Raw genomic sequence first — 24,974 nt, forward strand, 5'->3', positions numbered from 1 at the left:
AAGGATTTTTCACCTACTATAGCATGTAATTAGATTTACTTCTGTAGAAATTGGCTTTTAATCCCGTTCGCTAATCTACAAAATTTCACTCTGGCTATCCATGTCGAAGCATAGACATTAGAAAACGCCATCATTCACATTAGATGATGCTGTTCTAATCGTTAGGAAAAGGAAAAATTTTCTCCTTAACTATAAATGTTTAAGCCTGAAATAGTAGAATGCATCATCATTACCATTGGATGATGTTGTTCTAATTTGGATACCTATGCTGTCAAATCGTCCAGAAGAAATAAAGCTTTCTCCCTAATTATATTTATAGTTACATTTGTTCAAGCATGGATAGTAGTATACATCGTAGTTAACATTGGATAGCGCTGTTCTAATTTTAATGCCTTTACTTTCAAATTGCTGTGAAAATGAGAAAATTTCTCCCTCGTTATCAATATTCAACCATGGACAATAGAATACATCATCACTAACATGAGATGATATTTTTATAATTTGGAAGTCTTTGCTGTCAAATCATCGTGAAGATAAAAAGCTTTCTCCCTCTTTAAAACTATTCAAGTATGAATAGTAGAATACATCATCGACTTTCTCCCTAATTATAGATATAAATATTCAAGCATGGGCTGTAGATTACATCATCATTAACATTAGACGATGCTGTTCTTATTTGGATACCTTTGCTGTCAAATCGTCGAAAAGAAGAAGAATTTTCTCCCATGTTTTTATAACTATTCAAGCATGGACAATAGAATACACCATCATCACGGCAACATGGAACGATGCTATTATAATTTGCATGTCTGTGAAATCGTAGTGAAGAGGAAAAAAAATTTCTCTGTTGTAATACGTTAAGAGTATCATTGATAATTAATAGACATAACTAGTATAATTTATATTTGATAATGATTTCGAAATTTATTACCGAAAAAATTTCCGTTCTAGCCATTTTACTCCATAAAGAAAGTAAGTCATGCTTGAAATTAATGCATAAAACTACAATTATTAGCTATAGAATAGTTAGGATTGCACAGTTATTAATATCAAATAATAATCTTCTATTGATTTCTAGTTTGAAGTGGCTTTGCAAGGCATTAATTAATAAGAAAAAATGAAGACACTGAAAATAAAATTAGAAACCTATAGTGTAGTAATCACTGTCCAAAGTAATCCTAATGATGGGTGAAAATTGCCAACTCGGTCTAGAAGAGTCTGGCCATCACAATAAGTGTAGAAAATTGGCTGTTCTTATGTCACTCTTTGAGAGTCAATTGGTGTCGGAGATCCAGGATAACATAGGCAGTAATCGTTGCTATCATGTCTCCATAGTCTTCCACGATATTGTGATAATTGATCTTGAATGTGTAGTAAATGTATACAACAGAATGCAACATGGATAAAAGTTATTTTTTATTGCCATTTGTTCACAGAATAATGAATTGTCATTCTTGACATCCAAATCATGATCATAGAACAATACTGTGTATCTGTCATCCTCTATATCCGATACTATCGTGATTGGAAAATGAAATTAACTTTTAAATAAGGGATCCATAGTGGAATGATTAAGAGAGAATGATGGAAAATTCTTATAATCTATCGTAATCACTGATTTACAGTTGTAAAGAATTACAATTGGACATGATATAGTATTGCATTATTAATTTAAGTATAAGGAGAAATGACAGCTATAGATTGGAAAATCGGATAGGCGATTACCAGCTGCCTGCATCGCTTTGAAGATTGCACAATGTCCCAGTAGACTAGCTTTCAAGAGGGAATCGTTTATCGTTAAAAGAATCTTATTCCTATCTTGTTAACGTAATTGAATACTTTTTGGTCCTATTTTCTCATCATCGATGACTTTATCTTGTTTTGATAGAGTCAAATTTTGACTGTTTCTATCTAGTCTACAAAAAGTTTGTAGTTAATTTACTCTAGGCTTTTCTTACGATGATCCAATTCATGAACGAAAGTAGTCTAGTAATAGCAAAATGGAGCCAAAAACTAGAAGAAGCAGTCTAAGAAAGACCATGATAAGATCGCTCCTATCAATCAAGTAATTAGTCTAACTTGTAGGCTATTTCATCGTGATTCAATCCGCTCACGAAAGCCATCTAGTCCATCTTATAGTCTATAGTAGGGCTAATAATTTGGTAAAGTAATTTAAAAGTTAGATCTAGATCAAATTGTTTCTATCAAGTAAGCAATTATTTCAGTTTGTATAGTATTAGACTACATTTACTACTTCTAAATCCGTAAATAGAAGCGATCTAATGAACATGAAGAAAGCCAAATACGATCCAGATTCCTTATCCACTTGGGCTAATTTTAACTTCATTTTACGAAGAGCAAACGATATGTTAGAAAGTAGCAATCCAGCATTGGTCCAATTATCCTTAACAACGCAGTATTAATGACTACTGTCCTATCGAATCAAATTTAATTTCGCCAAGACAAATGATATTGGTGCCTAAGCGCTAAATTAAGAAAATATTGTGCTCAATTATCCGATGAATCAATACTGCATTTGGACGATTATCGATGGATAATTATAGAATAGCGCTCAATTGATTGTGAAAGTAAATGATAAAAGCCGTGCTCAAAGAACATTTTTCTATACAGTCTGATCAATATTGTGGTTAGTATTCAAGTATTTACACACTATTTAAGTTTATCAATCACTGCTATTGATCCATATTCAATGATTACTAGTAAATGGTTACACTATCGTTGCAACTGATTTTAATGAGATTCTTTCATAATTTATCATATTAAGGAAAATAATAAACGGACATTCCCAGCAATGCGTACAAATATTACCTCATGTCCTTAGTAACTTTCAGATGTTGAATAAAGGCGCTTGGCAAGCCAACAACCTATTCTAACTATCTTAATTCTAGCTCTACATCCCACTGTACTTTACTCAATATCGCCATCTTGAATAGCCATAGTGAGTCTAACGAATAATCATCATCCTATAATCAATTTCTCGGTTTGATGCCCATTCCAATCAATCCATACATTATTCCAGATTCAATTTATAAGCGAATAAACTATTCTAACTATCTTCATTTTAGCTAACACCCACTGTACAACAGTCAAATGTCGCCATCTTGAATAAGTCAAAGTTAGTGTAATGTAACAAATAGACATGATACTATAATTATATACTATAATCAATTCATCGGCTTGAAGGCCAGCCAAATTCAATTTATAAGCGAACTATTCCAACTATTTTCATTTTAGCTAACACCTTATATACAAGAGTCAATGTCGCCATTTTGAATAGTCAAAGTTACTGTAACTAATGGACACGATCCTATAATCAATTTCTAGGCTTGATAGCCAATTCAACCAATCTGTACACCATCTCACATTCAATGTAAAGAAATAGCCATTAATTGATTATATAACTTTCCACTTTGCTATCGTTTCTGTTACTTTCTATTTCAACAAATCTTCCCTATCGATATTATAGGAAGTCAAAATTTTGATCTGCTCTAAAATAGTAGTCATCAAAACTCTTCATGAATATTGAGAAAATAAAAACTTGAATATTTTCTTCATCAAGAGAAAGAGATAACTATTTCAAGGCGGACAAATATTATGGTGGTGTGCACCCTTTGCTTTGAACTCGATCTAGTGGGGCGATTAGGCGAAAGATGGGTTCCCATTTCACTTTAGCCTATTTTATCCATTTAAGAGAAGCAATTTGAAAGGATGCTCTTGAATTTATCGGTCTACTGTTGTTCTTTTGCATCAAATAAAAAACATGCTTAATATCGCTCTAACTCAAGACCTCAGAAACTATATTATAATACCATTAGAATAAATCGGCATATAAAATAAATAGACAGAAGTAAGTGTATGCATATAATTGCTGTAAACAAGAATAGAAAAGAGCTAAAAAACATTTTAATCTCCTCCAACCTTCCATTTTGATGATTGATTGTCGATAGATAATGCAATGGTTGATAGTGTAGAAGCCAAAAGGTAAAAAGGCCAAAAATGAGCGATAAAATGCCAATTCAAAACTTTTATCAATCACTTCAAGTAAGGTAGCAGAAGATAAGATATCATCGATTGGACAATAAAATAGTAGATTACCTAGAATCTAGACAATATATATATCAATAATTTTAAGTTACTTTGCATTTGGTATGATTGAATTTATTCTATAGAATCATGCATCATAAACACGTTAAGTTGCTTGAAAGCTATCAATAATTAAAGTTAACATAATATAATGGTCGCCAAGAATACTATTATATCCATTCTATATAGCTAACATCAAGTTATTAATGATTGCTGATTAAGAAAGGCTTGACCATTTAAGATATATACAGGTGCATTTTTTAATTTTATTTTTCAATCACAATACTTATTATCACGTTGATAAAATAACCAAAGCTTAACCCTATTATCGTTATCGAATTGAATATCAACATAGCTGCAACAATTAAAGTCATTATAACAAAACACTTTTCCATCTCCATTAAAAGATAGACAATAGCTATGCAGAATGTCTTGATGAATATTATATAGTCAAATGATAGTGTTATGATCCAATTCACTCACTTTTCATCTGGTTTAGTCCATGAAATTTTTAATTTAAAATTAAAATAAAAAGGAAAGAATAACAGACAGCTACAAGGTAATTCAAGGACAAAAATGCAGTCAAGATTTTGAATACAGTCACGCTCAATCAAGATGAATACTATATTGTACAGATTTAAATCAATAAATGCTGTATTGGTTAATTTGCTACTCTATACCATGGCTGATGGAATAGCAAATTAATAAAAATCTTCAACCATAAAATGTATTAAAAATACTTACAAAACAAAGGATAGACTATACATAGCAATAAAAAAACTCTTTTCAATCATGTAGCCAAAAGTCGTCCATTTGAATATTCAATTCCATATTATTTTTGCTTTGTTTCATTTCTCACGAATTATTAATGTAATACTTCCTTTATTCTGGATAGGATTTAATTTAAAAGATGAAAGCACAGACAATTTTCGTGAGAATTCACCAAAATCTCCTTTAAATTAAAATTTTTCACCATGTCTCTAGAGGGTTAGCAACTCTTAATGAACATGCAATAACTCAGATTTTAATATCGTTGTTAAAATGAATTACTATTGTAAAATAGAGTAATATAATAAACGAAATGACTCATTCTATACAATATAGGCTACCCTATTTCATGGAATAAACTGAGTTAATGTAACTATGATGTCTTATTAATTCATCCTTCAGACAAGGTAAAATGAAAAGAATTATTTTCTTTTCACTTTTGGATCAAGGAAGAGCCGGATGGTATATAAAATATTATTATTAATTTTTCTTTATTAATTCGTTGGCCGTATCCTTTCTTGAGATATTGATATCCATTAACGTATACTATCTACTATCCCTTATTAATTATTGACTCTCGAATTGATTATTTTGATTAAAGAGAGAACTTACCATATGCAGATACTATTCCTATTCAGCAACATTTACTTAAAGAATCATCAAGACAATTTACACCTTCAATTGAATAGTTCAATTTGCACCATGCAGACGTTTTATCTTTTAACCGAGATATTGTTCTATTTTTATTTCTTTCTAGTATTAGTCGCATTAAATGTAAAATTCTTTTCATTTAAATATAATCTAAACGACATCATTTTAAATAAAGATAATCGCGGTACCATGCTATTATTTACTATCTATCTTTCATTATTAAACCGGAAATTTAAGCAATAACTTCATTACTATTTGTAGACAGATGTGCAAGTCTTCTGTCGTGGGCCTTATAATACACTTGGAATAATTAGCTAGAGATAGCCTACTTAGTTTATTAAAGTTAGAAACAATCATGAAGACCCAATTAATCAAACTTGAGGCATAATTGTTAAATTACTAAAAATCTATATTGCTCGACTAGTTTCGCAATTAGAGTCGGATTTACTAGCCAATACAGACTAGGCTTTGTAATTATATAAATATATCAATCGCTTTGATAACAGCAGCTGGATGGATTAAAGATTTGCAGCTTTACATAAAAGATTGATATCAGTCAATGATTGAGTAGAAATATATTTTGGATACAATCATACTTCTTGTCCGCGGCTTCAATAACAGTAGCCGGGTAAAAATGTAACTCTAACTCTGAAATAAGCTTTAAAATTAATTGATATGCAGTTTTAACATAATCATGCATAATATTTATAACTATATTAATGGCCATAGGTACATCAAAAGTCGAAACTTACTAAATTTGAAACCGATCTTTAGTTCTCTGAAAGAATAAAAACTTTAGCATTTCCAAAATATCATAATTACACATTTACAGATTTAATCATAGTAACTGCGGTAGATAGATTCCAGCTGTTAGTTTATAAATCAAATTTAACCTGATGAACGACATCGTTTTAACGATCTAAATAAGACTTTTTATTCTTTCATTCCGTTAGCAATAAGTCCTTTGATATAGGCATTGTGATTCTACGGCTATACAACTTCACTCAAAGCAATATTTAATGCAGTTCCCACCTAATATTCTTCGTAATAAATGAAAATCCGTCGCAGTCTTAAGTTTATGGCTGTAGCAATAGTATCTAAAATAGGATACAAACCTACATTTTAATGTATAAGAGTACGCGCCTTGAATTCAATTTGGATCTGCTACAAAATACAATTTTAACAATTTCAAATAAATTCCTATACACTTTATAGTGTTATACGAGCTGGGATATGTGTTTTGTAAGGCCTTAAACCAATATTTGATCTTTAGTAAAAAATCGATAACTTTGATCATTACTGAAAGAAATTGTCATCCTAAATCTACAGTATAACTTCAGCAATGATTGCCAGATTCGTTACAAGTTGACCGCTTGAAAAGCTTTATCATCTTTAGTCGATTTTTTTGGAAAATATATTTATGACAATCAGAATTAGTCGTGTAACGCTTTCATTAATTCGGTATTAGTAGTAATAATTCAATGGAACAATTAGTAATTACATTTAGTTTACTAACTTTTAAAGTTAATATTTTGGCTTTGTAAAAGACAGACTTAACTTGAGTAAAGACATTAATATTACTCGTGAGCTAAGAAAATTTGCTACCATAAAATAGGGCAATAGCTTTACAACTAATCGAATCAATATCTGATTTAATATGTCAAAGTATAGATCCAGAAGCTAAAATCAACATTTGATAATATTGGAAACTTTAGTATTCCAAATTTAAAAATTAATATACCTTGAATTCAAGGCGATACATAGTTTAACGTAATTAATTAACTATCTCGACCCATGCATGATAAGATCCTTTCTAGGGATCTAGACATTGCAGTAGATTGGGTATATCTAATCTGTGTTATCTCTCCCTATACGCGCATTGACAATATTGCCAAGGTAATGGCCTGCCACAAGAATGAAATAAATTCTTTCCATCTTTATTTTTTCGATATTGGAGGAAAATATCCGATTATATAGGATACCAAACATTTGAATAAATTTACGACAGTTTACTGTACAAAGCGTGTTATAATTTGTATTTCGATTCAAGCCGTAGAAGCATTTAAATGCAACATCATTAATTTAGTTTTAATAATGGTTCGGTTAATCGTGGGGTAAATGAAATTCTACTATAGAAAACTAGCTTTGTGATATGACCTCTAGGATTGAAAAATTTATAGTTCATAATTCTTACTACCGTAACATGTAATAAATACAAAAAATGAAAAGAGACTTATTTACTGAAATCTAAATAACTAAATGTTTGCTTAAATAATCAAATTGATGTATTTTAATCCTATCGGTTTATATCAAAGGTCTAATTCATTAAAGATCTTCGATATTTCGACTTTACTAGCTATAAATCGTAAAAAATATGTTCTTACTCTACAGTTTGTACGTAAGCCATATACATAGTCCATTAATCTGACTTATTCATGATTGTCCATTAATCGAGACGAGCCAGGTCCGCCATTTTTTGAGGAGCAGAAATTTCCTGGCTTTCCTCTCAATATAATGCCCAACAAAGCGGCTACAAGTAGAGCAATAACCACCCCTTCTATAATAATTCCAATAATTAGTCCTGACTGATTGGGTTTGCTTGGATTTGTCGTGGTGCTATTATCGATGGCTAAGCGGCAATGAAAATTATTGGGATTTTTTGTGCATAAATGGTGTAGAACTGATCTGTTAATAGCGAAAAAATAAAACTTCTTTTTAGTATTAACTGTAACGCTTTAATAAACTTAGCTTATGATATTTGCATCAATCTTAAAAGAGGATATGATTAGTGATCAAACTTGTCAAGTATTTATCCCATTAATAGATACAAATAGGGGAAATTGTAAAACTGTGATTATTTATCTATACTAACTGTGACCATATGGACATTCGTCTAGGTTTAAATATCGAAATTAGTGGAAGTAGCACATTTAAAGTTGGCAGGAATAAACGTAAGTATGATCAAGTTATATGTCATTCCTTTCACTAATTCTAGTAAGCTATAATGTATAATTGATGCGATTCAGCAGTTCTTGTACACAATCATTGGGTCGTAATTACGCTAGACATACAAGTAGCCGAATCACTACTATACGGATTTTACTTAAAATAATAACCAGCCCTATAAAAATTCTTTTAACTAAAAGTCGTAGGAAATTCTGTTTTACTTCGAATCTTTTACGATTGATATTGGCGGTGTTGAAGAAAATTAGAAGCAAGTTCGTTATACTTACTTTGGATTATCTTGGCAACTCCAAGTAAAATTATGGCTTGTAAGGATGTTTTGTAGCTCCTTTATTGAACCTATACCGCATCGATCACTAAAGAAACGAAATAAATTTAATGACGATCATTTTTTTATTGTACTTGAGCAGTACAGAAACAAAATAATCTATCCACGTTTACAAATTTATAAGTAGTGCTTAAACCACTCTATAAGAGAAAGACGAAGAAACAATATTTCAGACCGTTGTACTAACTCCTTCTAGCTAGCTCGAACATTGCTGCCCACGAATATTAGCAGACACTCTGATAGTCATATATTAGTTAATTCAGCTATAGTAGATTATTCATATAAATAAAAGCAATTCTACGACAACAGCCGATCAAATCTTAGCTGCTACGTTGTTCTTAGTGAAACCCCAAGTTATAATAACATTTAAAATAAAAATTACTCCCGGAATTAATATTTCTATATCACATGTTCTATCATTAATCTAAGGAATTAAGATGAACTCGAACTGAATATGGAGATCGTATCAAATCGATTCTACGTACTTGCTTAATATAAGTTATAATTCTACAATTTATACATTACATTTGATTAGGTTTACTGTTCAAGCCATGCATAACCATAATTTCCACTTTAGATACCTTCTGAGGAGATAAATTGGGTAATTCAATAGAACCAAATATGCTATATCATGTGAAATTGAATTAGTTGTGTATTAAAATTAGTCAGGAAGCTGTACCATTAAATAGCACTATTGTGCGCCAAAGTAATAATAATAAAAGGAGTACAGATTATTAATTACTAATAGAACTTAAAGAAATCTCTACAATAGGTTGGATTATCGATCCTGCTTGAACAATATCGGTTAGTAATTTTTATAATTAATAGCTTGTTTATAATCCTTCCATAATATCCTTATCGATATTTTGAAAGTTTACTACTGAGAGAATTACTGTTGTACTACTACATTTCAAAGTTATTATAACAGTAATAAAAGTGATTTATTATTTGCAGAATTAACAAAATTTGTCCGTTAATTGAAAATTGCATTGCAATCCAACTAAATCTTCTTATGCTAGATACCTTTGGTTATTGAAGGCAGGAGTCTTGTTATCACTCGTAAGCAAGACTCTTACAAGTCCACTTGCACTTTTGGCAAACTGGTCATAATTAATTTAAAAATAGCGGAAAAATTTTAAATTATATTACGACAAATCTTCTCAACTGCAAGTATGAAGCATTTAAGTTGTAAAATATAATTAGAATACTGCAAGTGTAAAGATTGAATAGAATACAATTCTAGTAAAAATCATAATTCAGTACAATAATAGCTAGAGATTAATCGTCTAGTGGTCATTATATTCGGCGACTCTTCATATTAAAAAAACCTCATTTCTAAATTAAAATTAACCACTAGTACGTTTAAATTATGTTCCATTCCAGAGACTACTCAAAAGTCTACTTGTTTGATTTTAAAATTTTTCTATTCATTCATACTACATATTTATTTGTATAGAGTGTAACTGTAAGAAATACACACTTTAAGTTTACTATTAGATTAATTAAATAGTGAATGATCTACCTCACGGGATGCTAGAGCCCAAAATGACAGCATATTCCTGTGACTACATCCCTGTGAATCATTACAGTATAGATAATTGATACCTTCGGACTGAGGAGTTGATTTGAATCGACCACACCAGGTTAATTTATCTAGCAGAAATCTAGAGTATGAAAATATGAAGGGAAGAAATTTTAATTAACCTCCTATGATTCGGAAATATTTAGGATAGAATGTAGATGATTTTCTTGAATTTCATTTACACTTGTAATTATTTATGCAAAGAACAGTGATTTTCATACGCATTATGAATGACATCTTTTAATAACTCCTCTAAGATTATGTAATGTAATAGGTGTCTTGACTAAAGGATAGTCAAATAAAATCAGGAATGATTAATCTCCAGCCAGTATAAAGATGATCCACTAACTCACATTTAATTTACTCCTAATATTTTATTATTGTCGACAAATATATTTATAAACAGAATGCCAAATTTAGAATTAATCGATAAGCAGTTTTATCCTTGAACTTTTAGAAATGTGACGATATCAAAATTTAAGCCCATGTTGTTCTGTCAAGATAAATTTTATAGCGGGTATACCCTAATTATGAATGTACAATAATAGCATTTGTATTGATTAAGGTTTACTATATAATTTTTTTTCCTGTTTTATTCACCTAATGTCTTAAATTTATCATCATCTAGTTGATAATTAGGAGCACAAGCTAACGTAAAGTTTAGTGGATAGTATGGTTATTTCATCTAATATATTGATATCATTATTCGTTAGTCTACAATAAACAATAGCTACTTTAGTTAGAATTCAATTGTTAATTTTCTGTTGAACAAGACAATCCAAAAAAAACTAGTGAAAATAATCTAATTGATTTTGATGACAGTGATCTACTTACCCAGTAAAAGTTTGTGATATTACCAAAACATCATCAACAGCTTGTACGTACGAAGAAACAAAGTCATAAACGCCTGACCAAAAAAGAGCCTAAATTATTACAGAGACATGCAATTTAATTTAAAAAAAAGGAGAAGAATTTTTCCTATTCATTTATTTTCGGTAAATGGATGAATATATACGATACAGTAACATAATGATGATAATGTTGGCCGAGATATAAAAATGACCTTCGAAAATGTAAATCAACTTCTTTATTAAAGTCAGTGTAGTGCAACCCCAAATTAGCTTAAGATTAAAATTATGTGATTGTACGAATATGGATACGTTGAACGTTTAATGGTGCAAGTATCTACTCTTAGACGAGATTTACAATGCGTATGGTTCCTTTATTACGTCCAGGAACATACGTATTAGGAGTTGTAGATACGAATAGATTGTTCGAAGTAAATTAGCAATATGAAGGATTCATTATGATACTTTAATTGGAAGCGATGTTTATAGCCAATAATAATTCGCTCGATATTAAATTTAGCTTAATCTTACGACATAAATGCCAAAATATGATTGCCTTGCTAAGCATAAACTTGTAACCAATTATTTATAAATCGTCGATTTTACTATAGTAAGTAAGACAGAAGTAAATTGAAGATAGATAACTCTTGATATTGTTAGAAGAACCAAGTTTATGCTCTAATGTGAGGACTTATAATGCTAGTTCTTGTTTAATATTTTGAAAAGACTTCATCGCAGCCAGTTAAGACGTAAAGGATTGTTATTTTTACATGGTGATGACTGTAAAGATTATTTTGTTTGAGAGAATATATCGTGCCGATAATCAAAATAAAGTCAAAGCCATTATTAACACCGACATTATACCACTGATGTATTAGTACATGGAGTTAAAATAAACGTTACGAAAGTAATAGATATCCTATTCGCCACCTATTAATGATTGTTACGGCGCAATCGATTGATTATCGATGTAGAGCATTGCACTTTAATACTTTTATGTCTGGCTACTTGCTGCAATTACACTATATAGATAAAAGTGAGTAGGATGCCAAGGTACGTAGCGTAAAACTCTATCTTCAAGACATGATCTCGGCAATGTGTGTTAAATTTAATCGATACGATCTAATTGAGATATTAATATTCGAATATAATGACCCCCAGATAGGTTTCAATTAAAACGGGCTATAATGCTTAACAATCAAATTAATGTGGTTTATTAAATCAGTAAATTGTGGATTCATTGCTAGAATACTATCCAGCAACGTATTATTTTCTGGACTAAGGACCTTTAAACACATAATAAGCTGTTAAAACGACAAATTGGATTTTTATGCAGAAAGTCTAATGTAGCACGATCTCGTAAAATATTTCAGAACTAAAAGTTGCATTGATTGCTTAACTGAATGCGTCCAAATCATAGTTGGAAACTAATTAAAACTTTGCTTTTAGGAAGATAAACTTGGCTTTGTTACCGATACATTATTCATGATTCAGGTGTAGTAAATCAACGATAAATAGCATTATATATCGAACAAGTGGCTTGTATTACAGTCTAGTCGATTTTTAACTGTAAGTTGCTGCCTTATTCTATATGCCTATTATTGCTATAAGCATGAAATAAAATAGACTTACCTTATTGGGAGGGACAGGACTGGAAGACTCAATAAGAAATCGACTATACTGAGTAGGATCGACTTCACAAGGTTCACGGTTTACGAAAACTCGACTAAATTCTTGCCATAACGAAGGACAAGTAACGCCAGGACGCAATGTAAAATTCTGCAAAGCAATATATCCATAGCAACGTCCGATAAAAATCTCTTTAATATTGTGAGTTGTGCCTGATGCAGAAGTTGTTAAGTATTGGCACCCTGCAAGAATAAGAATGTAGTAAACAAGTTTCATCTTGAAGTCATTTAAATTTATTGCATGCAATTTTTAGCCACAGCCCCCAAACTTCTTTCTCACTCAAAGCTAAGCCTAAAGAGAATGTAATGAAGTAAGCTACTTGCCAAGTTAGAAAATTGTTCCTTTGTTGACATAATGACGTCAGAATTTATCGCCTTATATCTCTTGCCCGGGGCTTTTTATGGCAAAATTACTATTTAACAGGAAAATGATGCTCCAAAGCTAGGATATCAACTATGGGGACTCTAACGATCAATGGCTGTCTATACAACCAACTTGATTTGATGGTAATAGTGGTTAACGAATAAGGCATTCTTGCACTGGGACTCGAATCTAGTTGTAATTGATTAATCAAGACCAGACTGGAGTCTATTTCCCTAGTAATATACCCTAAGCCATAAATAATTATCTGCCATGATACTTGATGTATACTATACTATAGCTTAAAAATAGCTGAAATTGACTAACTCTACTAGCTAATAAATGAGTCAAATCTTGGCAACTTGAATCTAGGTGATATTGATTAACACGGACTAGATTGGGGTCTATCTACATATTAGTTATATTTTATGAACTCCACCAGCTAAAAGAGTCAATCTAGATAATTGGTGAGACTCAAACCATGTTAGCATTGATTAATACAGATTAGATTGAATTTCAACAACATACTATCTATTCTGATACTTGCTGTATAACCTAAAATAGCTAAAATTTACTTATTCTATGAATTAAAAGTGTAAATTTGGGTAATGAACGAGGCTTGAGCCTAGTTGACATTGACTAATGAAGGCTAGATTGGGAGTCCATCTGCATATTATCTGCGATAATACTAATTGTATAACTAAAAATAGCCAAAATTCCCTCCTTCCGCTAGCTAAAGGAGTAAATTTGGGCAATATTTGAAGTCTTACAAGGGCGTCATGTGGAATTAGATCAATGGAAAATGCACTCTTTCAAAGCGGAAGTTGCAAGTATATTGAATTAAAGTGTTCCGGTTACCTTCGTATCAAGATATTAAATTTTCGATACTAATGGCAATATTTTAGAGTCTGTACTCTAGAGCTAAAGTTAAAATAAACCCATTTAATCACTTCTTACGGCAATAATAGTGCAGAATTGGATGAATAGCACTCCTTTCAGTAGAAGCATACTGATTGATATCGACATTCTTATTTTTATCGCTTTCAAGTCTAATCATAGGCCTAGGGCTTAAGTATACAATTGTAGAAAAGAGCAGATTTGGCCTATTTTTAGTTCTTGTTATCAAATGTAGTACTGATACAGACAAATAGCAAATTCACCAATTCTAGCAGGAATTAAATCGGATCCACGGTATTTTAATTACCATCAACATTACCTCGTTCGTCCTTTTTGATGTTAATGATAATATTTTGGATATCAAAAATACTCTATGCAGCCGAAAGATTACTAATTGCAATTAAAGCTCTCATTTTTACTGACTTTAATAGCAGTCAATCACCATACTTTGAAATCAAGATAGTCTATGGTGGAAAGGGTCTATTTGGCTCATGTTCAAATCTTATTGCAAGTAGTGTACTGGTTAAAATATGTACGGTCTCCAATTCAGTCTCAAGTAATCAATTGTGGATCTATTTTGGCATACCCATAAACGTTAATCACTAGCAAAAACTACTGGTATGAAATCGAGCAAGTGTTGTAAAGAGTCCGGCAAAGTTAGAGTTGTTATGGTAAGCGTTCAGATTTTTGCATGATTGCAATTTAGTTACAAAACATTTACATATCTTCTACTATAGGTACCGTCAAAGTCTTTTTAATAAGAACAATTTAATTGTACGGTACGATACAGAATTTATGCTTTGATCTTAAACCAGCAATCCTTTATTGCAAATCAGCTGCATTGCAATTTGTTGACATTACAGAACATTTCCTATTGGATTGAAGGATTGATTTATTCATAGATTACGATAGTCCATAGCAAACAAATCACCGCATGGTACTATTCTTCACATTTTACTTAGTCATAAAATAGCTTATGAATACGGCATGAAAACTGTCCGTCGAGTAAGATGATAACTCTCAGCGGTATGGCTTTAATGTTGTCGGTTTATCTCCAGAAATTTTTGAAGAAATACATAATTACCTGCTTAAATCACTGAAGCAGGCATAATACTAGATGTGCATGAGTACGATATTACATCAATTTAACATGGCTGTTACAGTGGAAATGTTCCGTGATAGGACATATCGTAATCTGACTATTCAGTATTAGTCAATACATGTCTATATTCGTAAATACTGTTGTCTGCATTAAGGGAGCAGTAGCTAAACTTAATATCTAATTCAGTAAATGATTCGGAGGTTAATTGTATTAACTATGACTCATGAACTATTGAGGAATAGTATATAAATGCAGTATATCGTGTAATAAGAGAATTCTCCAACTTAGTGTTTAACGTAAAATACGAGGCGTTTAAGTCTTTGTGTAGTCTGCTAGTAGGGCAAAAGTGTTTCTGATAGTGCAGATATCGTTCCTTGATACGTGGTTCAAGGAATTGACTTATTGATCGTACATTACGTTATCTTGTTGCAAAGCTGTTTTGTGGCAATGACCAAGGCAAACAACCTATTAAAATAGGCTTGGACTAAATACTGTGACCAGATTAGTAGCAGCTATGTGATAATAGCTTTAGGGTTGCTCAATTTACCTACTTTCTCTTGTTCTACATTATAATATCCACCGAAAATTCTATGGAGATTGAGCTATAATGGTCAACCTCCAATCTAAAGGATATATATTCGATTCAAATTACATTTAATCATGTAAAGAGTTACATTTTAGGATTTCTGATAATTGATTAACCATTGAATTGTTTGGATGATTTTTAAATGGAATTCGATCGAACAGATAAAATAAATTAATGTTATACCCTAATTTCTAAAACTAGTTACTATTCATCTCAGAGTTAACATAAATACCTAGAATTATGCAATTTTATTCCAAACTATATTGAAGTTTTGCCCGATACACTTATAATTAAGATATCCAATGCTGAAAATCATAGTTACAGTCAATTTCATTCGATTTCATACGATGTTACAAGGAATATAATTAATTTTAATTATTCTACTAACTGAAATCATTAGTCAGTGTAAGCTATATCAAAATAATCATAAAAATAGCCAATCTTCCATTTACAATTAGTATGATTTTACTGCATTGCGGTAATAGAAAATTTTACAAAATGTTACTATTATAATTGATAACTAGAGGAAGCCAAATTGATTCTAAATAATCTATACAAGCATTTAGGATTATCTTATAATTTATGCTAATACCCTTGTGATAAAAAATTTAATTCTTCTGCTCGCTTGCTATACCTATTTAATATTACATAATACCACTCTGATTTATTTTAACGAATAAATCTACCTCGTTGGGATGGCAATTTGACGAAAATAAATCATTTTTAATACTAAACCAGATGCCATCTTTCAGTACTAAAATCATATAGTCAAGCAATTTTACGAAGTAGTAGAAAGTTTCTAGGCTTGCATAATAGGACATCAGTAGTAGCAAACACAGCTTCTTAGCATTCTAGAAATCAGTTTTAGTAGCCTCCCTATAAAATAAGACATAGGAAATTTAATTTTAGAAGTTTAATACAGTTATTTTCATGTAGTATATTATTGTTATGAGTTGCATCGATTTATTTCATATTATTTAGTAATTATTAAAATTAGATAGTAATACTAAGATATATTAAAAACTATACAGTAATCATTATAAATAGAACTATTAAATATGATGACAATCAACTAAGCTTGAAAGGTATGAAATTAGAATAATTTAGTCAATATACTAGGAATAAGCGCAATGTAAAGACTTGCAACAGGTTTTTGAATATGTATTTGGGAATCTGTGCTATCAAACTCTCTCTTTATAAGTAACTACAAATATCTGCAATTCTTCTAAATTTAGTCCAACACGTGTAGAAATCAATGGTAGTATTATGGTAGCTTTTATTAATCGATGATTTATAAGTATACCTTGCTTTTGTTTGAGTTTTAGACCTTGTGCGAGACATTAGAATTATAACGATAAGTAATATGAGGATAACAGCACCAGCAGCACCCAATCCGGCCAATGTCACCACTCTAAGTACTCCATGGATGCTTTGACACTGAAAGTGAGTGGGATTTGCAGCGCAGAGGATATCTTGTACAGAGCTTTAAATATATAAATACTTCATATTACCAACAACAGGTTATATATTAGCTACAAATTATCGCAATATAGACTATCTTAAACTGATACTAAATAAATTGAGACGGCTATTCAACTTCAGTTCATCCTATAATGTGGTACCTTGGATTATCGGAACAACTCCAGGCAATATTTCGTTGTTGAATGAGATCTTGTAAAGTTTTGATAGAACCAGCACCGCATCGTTCACTAGGAATAAAATTGAATACAAGCAATTCTCACTAACTTGCTAGTAAAGTTCTCTTAATTGATGATTTGTAGCTAAAATATGGTACATATGTATCCAATGAGCACTAATCTAATGGATAATTATAATCGATGCTAATAAACACGAGACTCCTATTCATATTAACAATAATATGGGGTTATTACCTTTGATTTACTTTCATATCAAGATCATGAACCACTATGATTTCGATTTTATTTACTTTACTAGGTGATAAATTAGGAAGCTCATATCTGGCAAAAAAGCTATCATTTATTTTGATCATTAGTTAACATCAATTACATGGTAATAGTGATAATATACTTAATATCTGAAAAAAGAATGGATAGAAACTGCTATGATCAAAGGTTGAAACAACGCTATCTTTATAAAGATAGTAACTGCAATTGCAATACTTCCAAACGTAGAAAATACGCTGCTTACCTATAGGGAGCAAATGCTGGAATGCGGCTAGAATTGAGTAGAACTCGAACCGTTCCGCTTGAACCTTGAGCAAACTAGATATAAATATAATAATAAAAGTGAGGGCTGGAAATTTATTCTTTGCCAACATGATATGCGAATAAACAGACTTGCTGTTAATAGCAGTTTCGTAAAAATTCTTCGTGTTAAGTATGCACGTATGCTGATATCATATTAAATACATTAATTAATATACCATATTTGAACAATAAATCATAGACACTAGATCATAGGAATAAAATATTTATAATTAGTGACTGTTAAATAATTATTGATTGATGTGTATTACTGCTTACCCAAGTCGACATTTTAGACCAAAAAATTCCAGAATTTTTGTTATTACAATGTTGAGGATCATGGCAGTCATTGTAGTTGATACCAGGCAGGGCTAGTTGCCCGCACCAACTAAGACTATTCACTAAATATCTTGTTAAGTGGAAGATAAAATTCGATAATTAAATTTAGCATGATCAACAATTAAAGCTATTTGAAGAGTATAAATTTCTTATATTAACTCGGCAATGAATATTTTCTGAGTAGCAAACAATTCATGCATATACGTCTTATAAATCAATCATTTCTTGCAGTATAGTTGATTAACCAATTAATTATCAAGCCTAATAATTTTGATTAAGACATTTGAAAACTTCCAGAAATAAGTTAATAAGTCTTATTCATTTATCAATATTAGGCAACATTATTTAAATGACAAAATTAGAGTTTTATAGCACCTTTCTCTAAGTATCAAAAAGACTGTTTATAGATTTTCAAATCTATAATTGAAGTTAAATTTAACTGAGATATATATATGTTACGGTCAATCTCCGGAACCAGCCATTCCCTATGACTGACCGAGCAACTTCGGAAATAGCCGAATTGCTCGGTCATGTCCTAGGAATGGATTTGCCATGATGTACTGTTCACTGTATTTAAGGGATACAGATGTTTGGATTAAGTGATTAATATTTATCGGTGTTTGCTTATTATGCTAACCAAAAAACTATAACGCAATAGTAAGGTATGATATATTCCAATATCCTTATTGATATGTAACTATGTGCTGTGAAATCAAATTGAATCAGATGCAAATAGATTAGTAACTACGCAATAATATACTCAATTTATTTATTCTTATATAGATTTAATTAGATGCAAAAAACTAGATACTATTTTATAAATTAATAGAAACGTGTCGTATATCTGCTAACCCAGGAAAAGTATTTTCCAATGTTTCTAGATTTTTAACAGCTCTGATGTAGAGGTGTGCAAAGCTATAAGTTCCGGACCAAAACACAGACTATATCAGTAGAAAAGCATATTAAAAATTTTCCGTTAGTACGCTGTATTGAATAATCAGGCTAAAAGTGAGGAGAAAATTTTATTACCTATAAGTTAATATAATAGGCCACAAAGTAATGTACTTTTGCCTAAAACTATATTTAAATCGCTCTTGCAGTACATTTCAAATTATATTTTTAATTTGATAAAATTATTCTTTTAAGATATTGAGTTTAGCGATAGGAAAAAGAATTGTTAAAATATAACTAGAATTCACTCAGGTAGCAATGATGCTACGCCTATGACCACTTAAGAGATGAGACTAGCCCTTCTATTAACCTGAAGCAATTTACAAAGTGATATATTGAAAGATTGATTATTCTAGCAATATGTAATAATGAGCCTAGAATCATACCGCATCTTTAGTATAGGCACAGAAACTTCTTTAATAAAGTTATCATATTCACTTGCATTAACGGCACAAGGTTCTTTAAATGCAAACACACGGCTGAATTGATTCCATACGTGAATACAATCAACTTGACGTTGCAATTTATTTACAGCTTGATATTCTGAACAACGGCCAATAAAGATTTCTTGGATGCGAGCCGTTGATCCATGAGCTAAAGACCAATCAATATAAAGTGTAATGATTACGATAATGGATGCGATCAATTTCATCTTGATGCGATTTTATGTCTACTGAGAAGTAGCAAATTGCAGGTTCTTCCTAGCGAATCAAAAAATGAATGATGATGCTGATACCATAGATATCGATTTAGAATGCTTGCTGTGAAGAGTTGTTTCTATATATATGTAAGTGTATACCATCCAAACTAATTATATATTCTATAGCTTTTCATAAAGAAATAGAAGGGAGACATTGTTTTTTTCTCACGTTAGCAAATATTTTAACGTTTAGTCATGATTTACATATTACGAAATGATATCAAGCTGTCAATTATTCGAACTGAAATTATGCTAGCATTCAGGTCAAAGCAGCGTAAGAGATCTTGTGATAACACATAGGAATATCTTTATCAAATACTAATGCACCACAACGAGTTGGTAGCCGATTTTAAAATTTTTCGAGTCTAAAATAAAATTTTAATTTTAGTTTATTTATCATAGGAAAAATAGACTTTGCATTATACCGCTGGATTCATTGAAATAAAAATCACTTGCAAACAGTGGAACTAGTTTTCTACGATTTTAGAAAGAAAAATTGATAAGCCAAGAACTGATTATACCCATACAGTTGAAAATAGCGGTCTGTAAAGTTTATCGGTATATTGACATCACATGCACTTTTAATTTAATTAAGTATAACCTGGATTCAATTTGGCTTAACTTAATTAAAGATTTTTATCTTGAAGCAGTACTTAGACCACTAACTACAGGTTGTGTAAACATTATCAAGCCCAAATATATAAAGGTAATATATTAAGATATACCGAATCGTAAGTACTATATTTACTGCATCAACCACAGCATTATACCGTATGTAGTCGCTAATTATTTGGAGATTCAAAATTCTATACGTCTTATCATAAATAGCGCTTTCAAAATTAAGAGAAATAAATTGCTTTTACGGGTTAAGAAAGAGTAACTATGCTAAAGTATACGTTTAATTTGAGTTAATTAAATAAATTAACCAAAAAATTACATGCTAACTCTTCAATAATTGCTTGTAATGAAATAGTAGCTGATACCCTTTAATTAGAATTATCAATTCTTTAATTCAATTTCAATTCAAGGAGATAAGTCTATTGCTGATAATGCGAGATATGCTGTAAAGTAAAAAGATTTCCTCCATTTCGAGAAATTACTAAAGCGCTATTAAGACTCTGCAATTTTAGAGACAATAGTGTTAAATGCTTATAAATTTCACGTATGTTAATGAAGAAACAATAGTGAACTCTAGTAGAGTCAATTAAAATATGAATAGCTAATTACCGATGTTAAAATACAATATAATAAATAAGTTTTCCAGTAACGGTGTTTACTATCCGTCATCCATACGAACCATAGGTAGACTCCCACGGTAAGTGATTAAAGGTTAAGATTGTTGACAAACTTGTAAATCAGTTCAAGAAATCACGTTTTTATCTAATCATTATCACGCTGAAAATAATTCAATAGATTGCAAAAAAACATTATTCATTATCTTTATTTGCTACGCAAAAATAAACTAGTTTGCAAACATCGCATTGCACCTTAATTACAGATTGTACCATCGATATAGTCTAGTCAATTTAATGGCAACATGATTTACCATCACTAATTACCCCGCAAAAATAAACGATTGAATAATTAAAATTCACGTGCAAAATATATTTGTGCCTTTCTATGAAGTGAAAGCCATCTAAGGCATTAGTATCTTATAGAACTACTAGTAGATAAAATAAAATGCTTAATAATTTTATCATATCCAATTTTATGTTAATCTGTTACTAATGCTCTTATGTAATTATAAGAATATATTTTTTAGAGAATTTTTTATAATGCACACCCTCTCTTAGGTTGCATAGATAGCTGTATTATAAACGTTAATCAATTTTTATATGTCCAAGAGTTGAACCTATCTATTTATTCGAAGTTACTTTATTAGTGATGATAATCGAAGCCAAAATTGACACAGAAGTATCATTTGAAATTTACTTATGCCAGTCTTGGTGTCCATGTTAATTCAAATGTGTTTTACTATCGCCATATCTCTACCTTGTACTTTATTTTTTTAGAATACAAATAAATTAACAATACATACAGCAGTGGAGAATTAATAGCATTAGCTATAATTATTCCATAAATCGGTAGCCAACACATTACTTCTTAGCAAATTAATTAATCAATGATGGTGGTCATCATGAACCTCTAATACTAATCAATAAATAATGTCTTCGATTAAGTAAACAGTCTAATTGGCAGATGATAGGTAGACGCAATCTGTTATGTACAATAGCATCGGTAATATTTGCGTTCTATGATAAATAAGCACCATTGAAACAGTTCTTAATCATTAAAGGGCATGAGATTGATGATGTAAGCAGATTACCTGAGGATAAATGCCCACAGATAGAACAGCTTCGTCATTGAACTCGAAGAAAGCTACTAGGATGACTTAACAATAATTTTTTCAAGTTATGTGACATGAAGAGCTCATTAAAGATTTTATGCAGGCTGAACTTTCTAGTGGCCTATTCCAGGAGAGAATACGACAAAATGAAGCATTACTAATTCTTGATATGAACGAAAGATTTCAAAATATATTGTAATGAAATGAAAAGTGTAGAGATCAAGCTACAAAACTTTAACAAACTTTGATTCTACTTTCGTTGCACTCCGGTCGACTTAACGCTAATACTTTGACACCAAATAAAATTTGGGGAAATAACCGAACAACAATTTATTTCACAACAAAAATGGAGAGAAGTATAGACCGAACAACCTTACAAATACTTAGCTTTAAGTATCATTAAAATAAATGACAGACTTAAAAACTGTCAACGACCAAACAACCTTTCAAAAAGAAGAACGTTTTAACATACGACAATTCGACCCCGAAGGCCTTTTAAATTCAACATGTTCTTCAAATAAAATCTTCTTCTACTCTCTCTCTAAATTTTCTAATTGCACTATCATTTATAGGCTTCGTAGAGCCGTCTGAGGTATTAAAAACTAAACATTTGCTAACCAATTCGCACCAATCGCTCTTAAGATCCGTTTTAGAAAACTACTTTGCATCATTTAAGAAAACAAAAATCATTCAAAGTTCAGACACAATTTACCCTACGATTCCCTTACAAAACACTATAAAAGTAACAAGCTAACTATAAAAATACATCAAACTTCATTTCTAACATAATTTCTATCATTAATACACTATAAAAGTCTAAAAATCAACCTTTAAACATCAAAATTTAGTCATAAAAACAACATTCTAACTACCTAACAATCAACACAACCTCTGCCAATTTCCATCTTATTTTCTATTTTCCTCACTAAATCTCCTAATGTGACTTCAAGTCACGTCATAAAATTCCAAAGTTTCAAATTCATAACAAAAAGTCCAAATCTCAAAAATCAACTCTTACGATATTTTTCACAAACAAAAATCCAAAAATTAAAACAGAAAAATTATAATTCAGACATAAATTAAAAATAAACCCGACCGGTTCCAAAACAGGAAAATTATATCGGACACAAACCCGACCGGTCCCAGAATCCGAAAACTATATCGGACACAAATCCGGAAAAATTCGGTTTTATAAAGATCACAGTAATCGCTTATCAAAAATTTATATGACTATTACAACTACTTTTCTGACATTAGTATCGCTTAGTATTCGCGAGTATTGACAGTTGATGTTTTAGCGTCAGATTGTACTGTAACTGTACAAGTATAGACTACATTACAGTACTTTATCGTCATCTCATGTTATAAATCCCCTTTCTCTAAGGATAGGGTTTTGCTACTAAGTCAAATTTCTTTACAATTTGAATAGACGATGAAACGCCCTTTCTTTAGATTAGGCATTTGCTCTATAGGGCTACTTCTATAGTAATCTATATAATACCTTGCAAAATAATGAAGATGAAAAGATGGCGATATGATGATTTGGCAGGGTAAAACTTAAAGGCACTATCACTTTGTAGGTATTTTCTATAGTAAAATAATACTAATTACATACTAAAAACTACAAAGGACTCTACTTTTAGTCCTTTTACTACATATATCAGGAGCTCTAGATATTAAGTTATACTGTATTTCTAGGGAAGTACATTATGGTGCCATTTAAATTTTAATTATTACCGGCCGGTACCATGATTACGTAATTTTAAATTTTTTGAAGTACAATTTTTTCCTTAAAATTATTTCTCACCTCATTGTTCTTAAGGTCATTAGTAGATATGATGCAATCGATTTGAATTAGGTCGAGGCGGTTGATGCGAAGTAATTTATGTACTGTTACGGTGTTGCCTTATCATTAGGATAGTTTAAAAAGTACAGTAGTAGCTAGTATGGAGAATATCCATATTTGTAGTGCTAGGTAAGATAAGTAATGCCTTAACGTGGATGTTGTTTGTGATAGTTCATTACATATTTGATATTGATTGTTATTGTGTGATAGATAGCAATCAGTAAGATGATTCAAGTTCTAGTTGATGATAGTTGAATTGGACAACCTACGAGCTTAGATTAAGATTAAGTATGAGTAAGAGATTCAAAATATTTACTGATAGAAAAGCTACGTAAGGAACATCTCAGTTCGAGATATTTCTCCTAGTAAGGCATAATAATAATACTGCTGCTTTTTACAAACTAGACGGCTCCTATATAAACGGGAACATTTGAGTTGAGTGGGGCGGTAAAAAGTTGTAGATGTATCTTAGCTAATAAAAGTTTTATCTTTACAGTATTTTGCTGTGTGTATTTAACATTAAGTAAAAGGGCGTTTAAGTCAGTAGCTACTTATAGACTTTTACTGTACGTTACCTTGTTGCAGAAGTGAAATTGTGACATGTACATATCTAAATTATTCTATTGATTCTAGTCCAGGCTAACATGTTATACGCGAAGTCGCTTATACGTAATTATATGTCGTAAT

The 24,974-nt window shown here is 30.9% G+C and overlaps 2 protein-coding genes across 2 annotated transcripts; both read right to left on the bottom strand.

Moving 5' to 3' along the window:
- Nucleotides 1–7,952: 7,952 nt before the first annotated feature.
- On the bottom strand, nt 7,953–13,287 carry TRIADDRAFT_51409 (uncharacterized protein; the record flags this gene model as incomplete). The annotated part of the gene is made up of 8 exons (XM_002108432.1): nt 7,953–8,208; nt 8,757–8,843; nt 9,341–9,439; nt 9,839–9,915; nt 10,338–10,479; nt 11,232–11,320; nt 12,878–13,116; nt 13,254–13,287. 8 exons carry the CDS (start codon nt 13,285–13,287, stop codon nt 7,953–7,955), a joined length of 1,023 nt encoding a protein of 340 aa, XP_002108468.1.
- Nucleotides 13,288–16,435: 3,148 nt separating this feature from the next.
- On the bottom strand, nt 16,436–20,046 carry TRIADDRAFT_36890 (expressed hypothetical protein; the record flags this gene model as incomplete). Its single annotated transcript, XM_002108433.1, has 8 exons — nt 16,436–16,755; nt 17,183–17,362; nt 17,502–17,588; nt 17,772–17,870; nt 18,049–18,122; nt 18,384–18,513; nt 19,296–19,384; nt 19,801–20,046. 8 exons carry the CDS (start codon nt 20,044–20,046, stop codon nt 16,731–16,733), a joined length of 930 nt encoding a protein of 309 aa, XP_002108469.1. The 3' UTR covers nt 16,436–16,730.
- Nucleotides 20,047–24,974: the final 4,928 nt, after the last annotated feature.

This window comes from Trichoplax adhaerens, genomic scaffold (assembly GCF_000150275.1).
Source record: "Trichoplax adhaerens TRIADscaffold_1 genomic scaffold, whole genome shotgun sequence".
NCBI classification, from domain to species: Eukaryota; Metazoa; Placozoa; class Uniplacotomia; order Trichoplacea; family Trichoplacidae; genus Trichoplax; species Trichoplax adhaerens.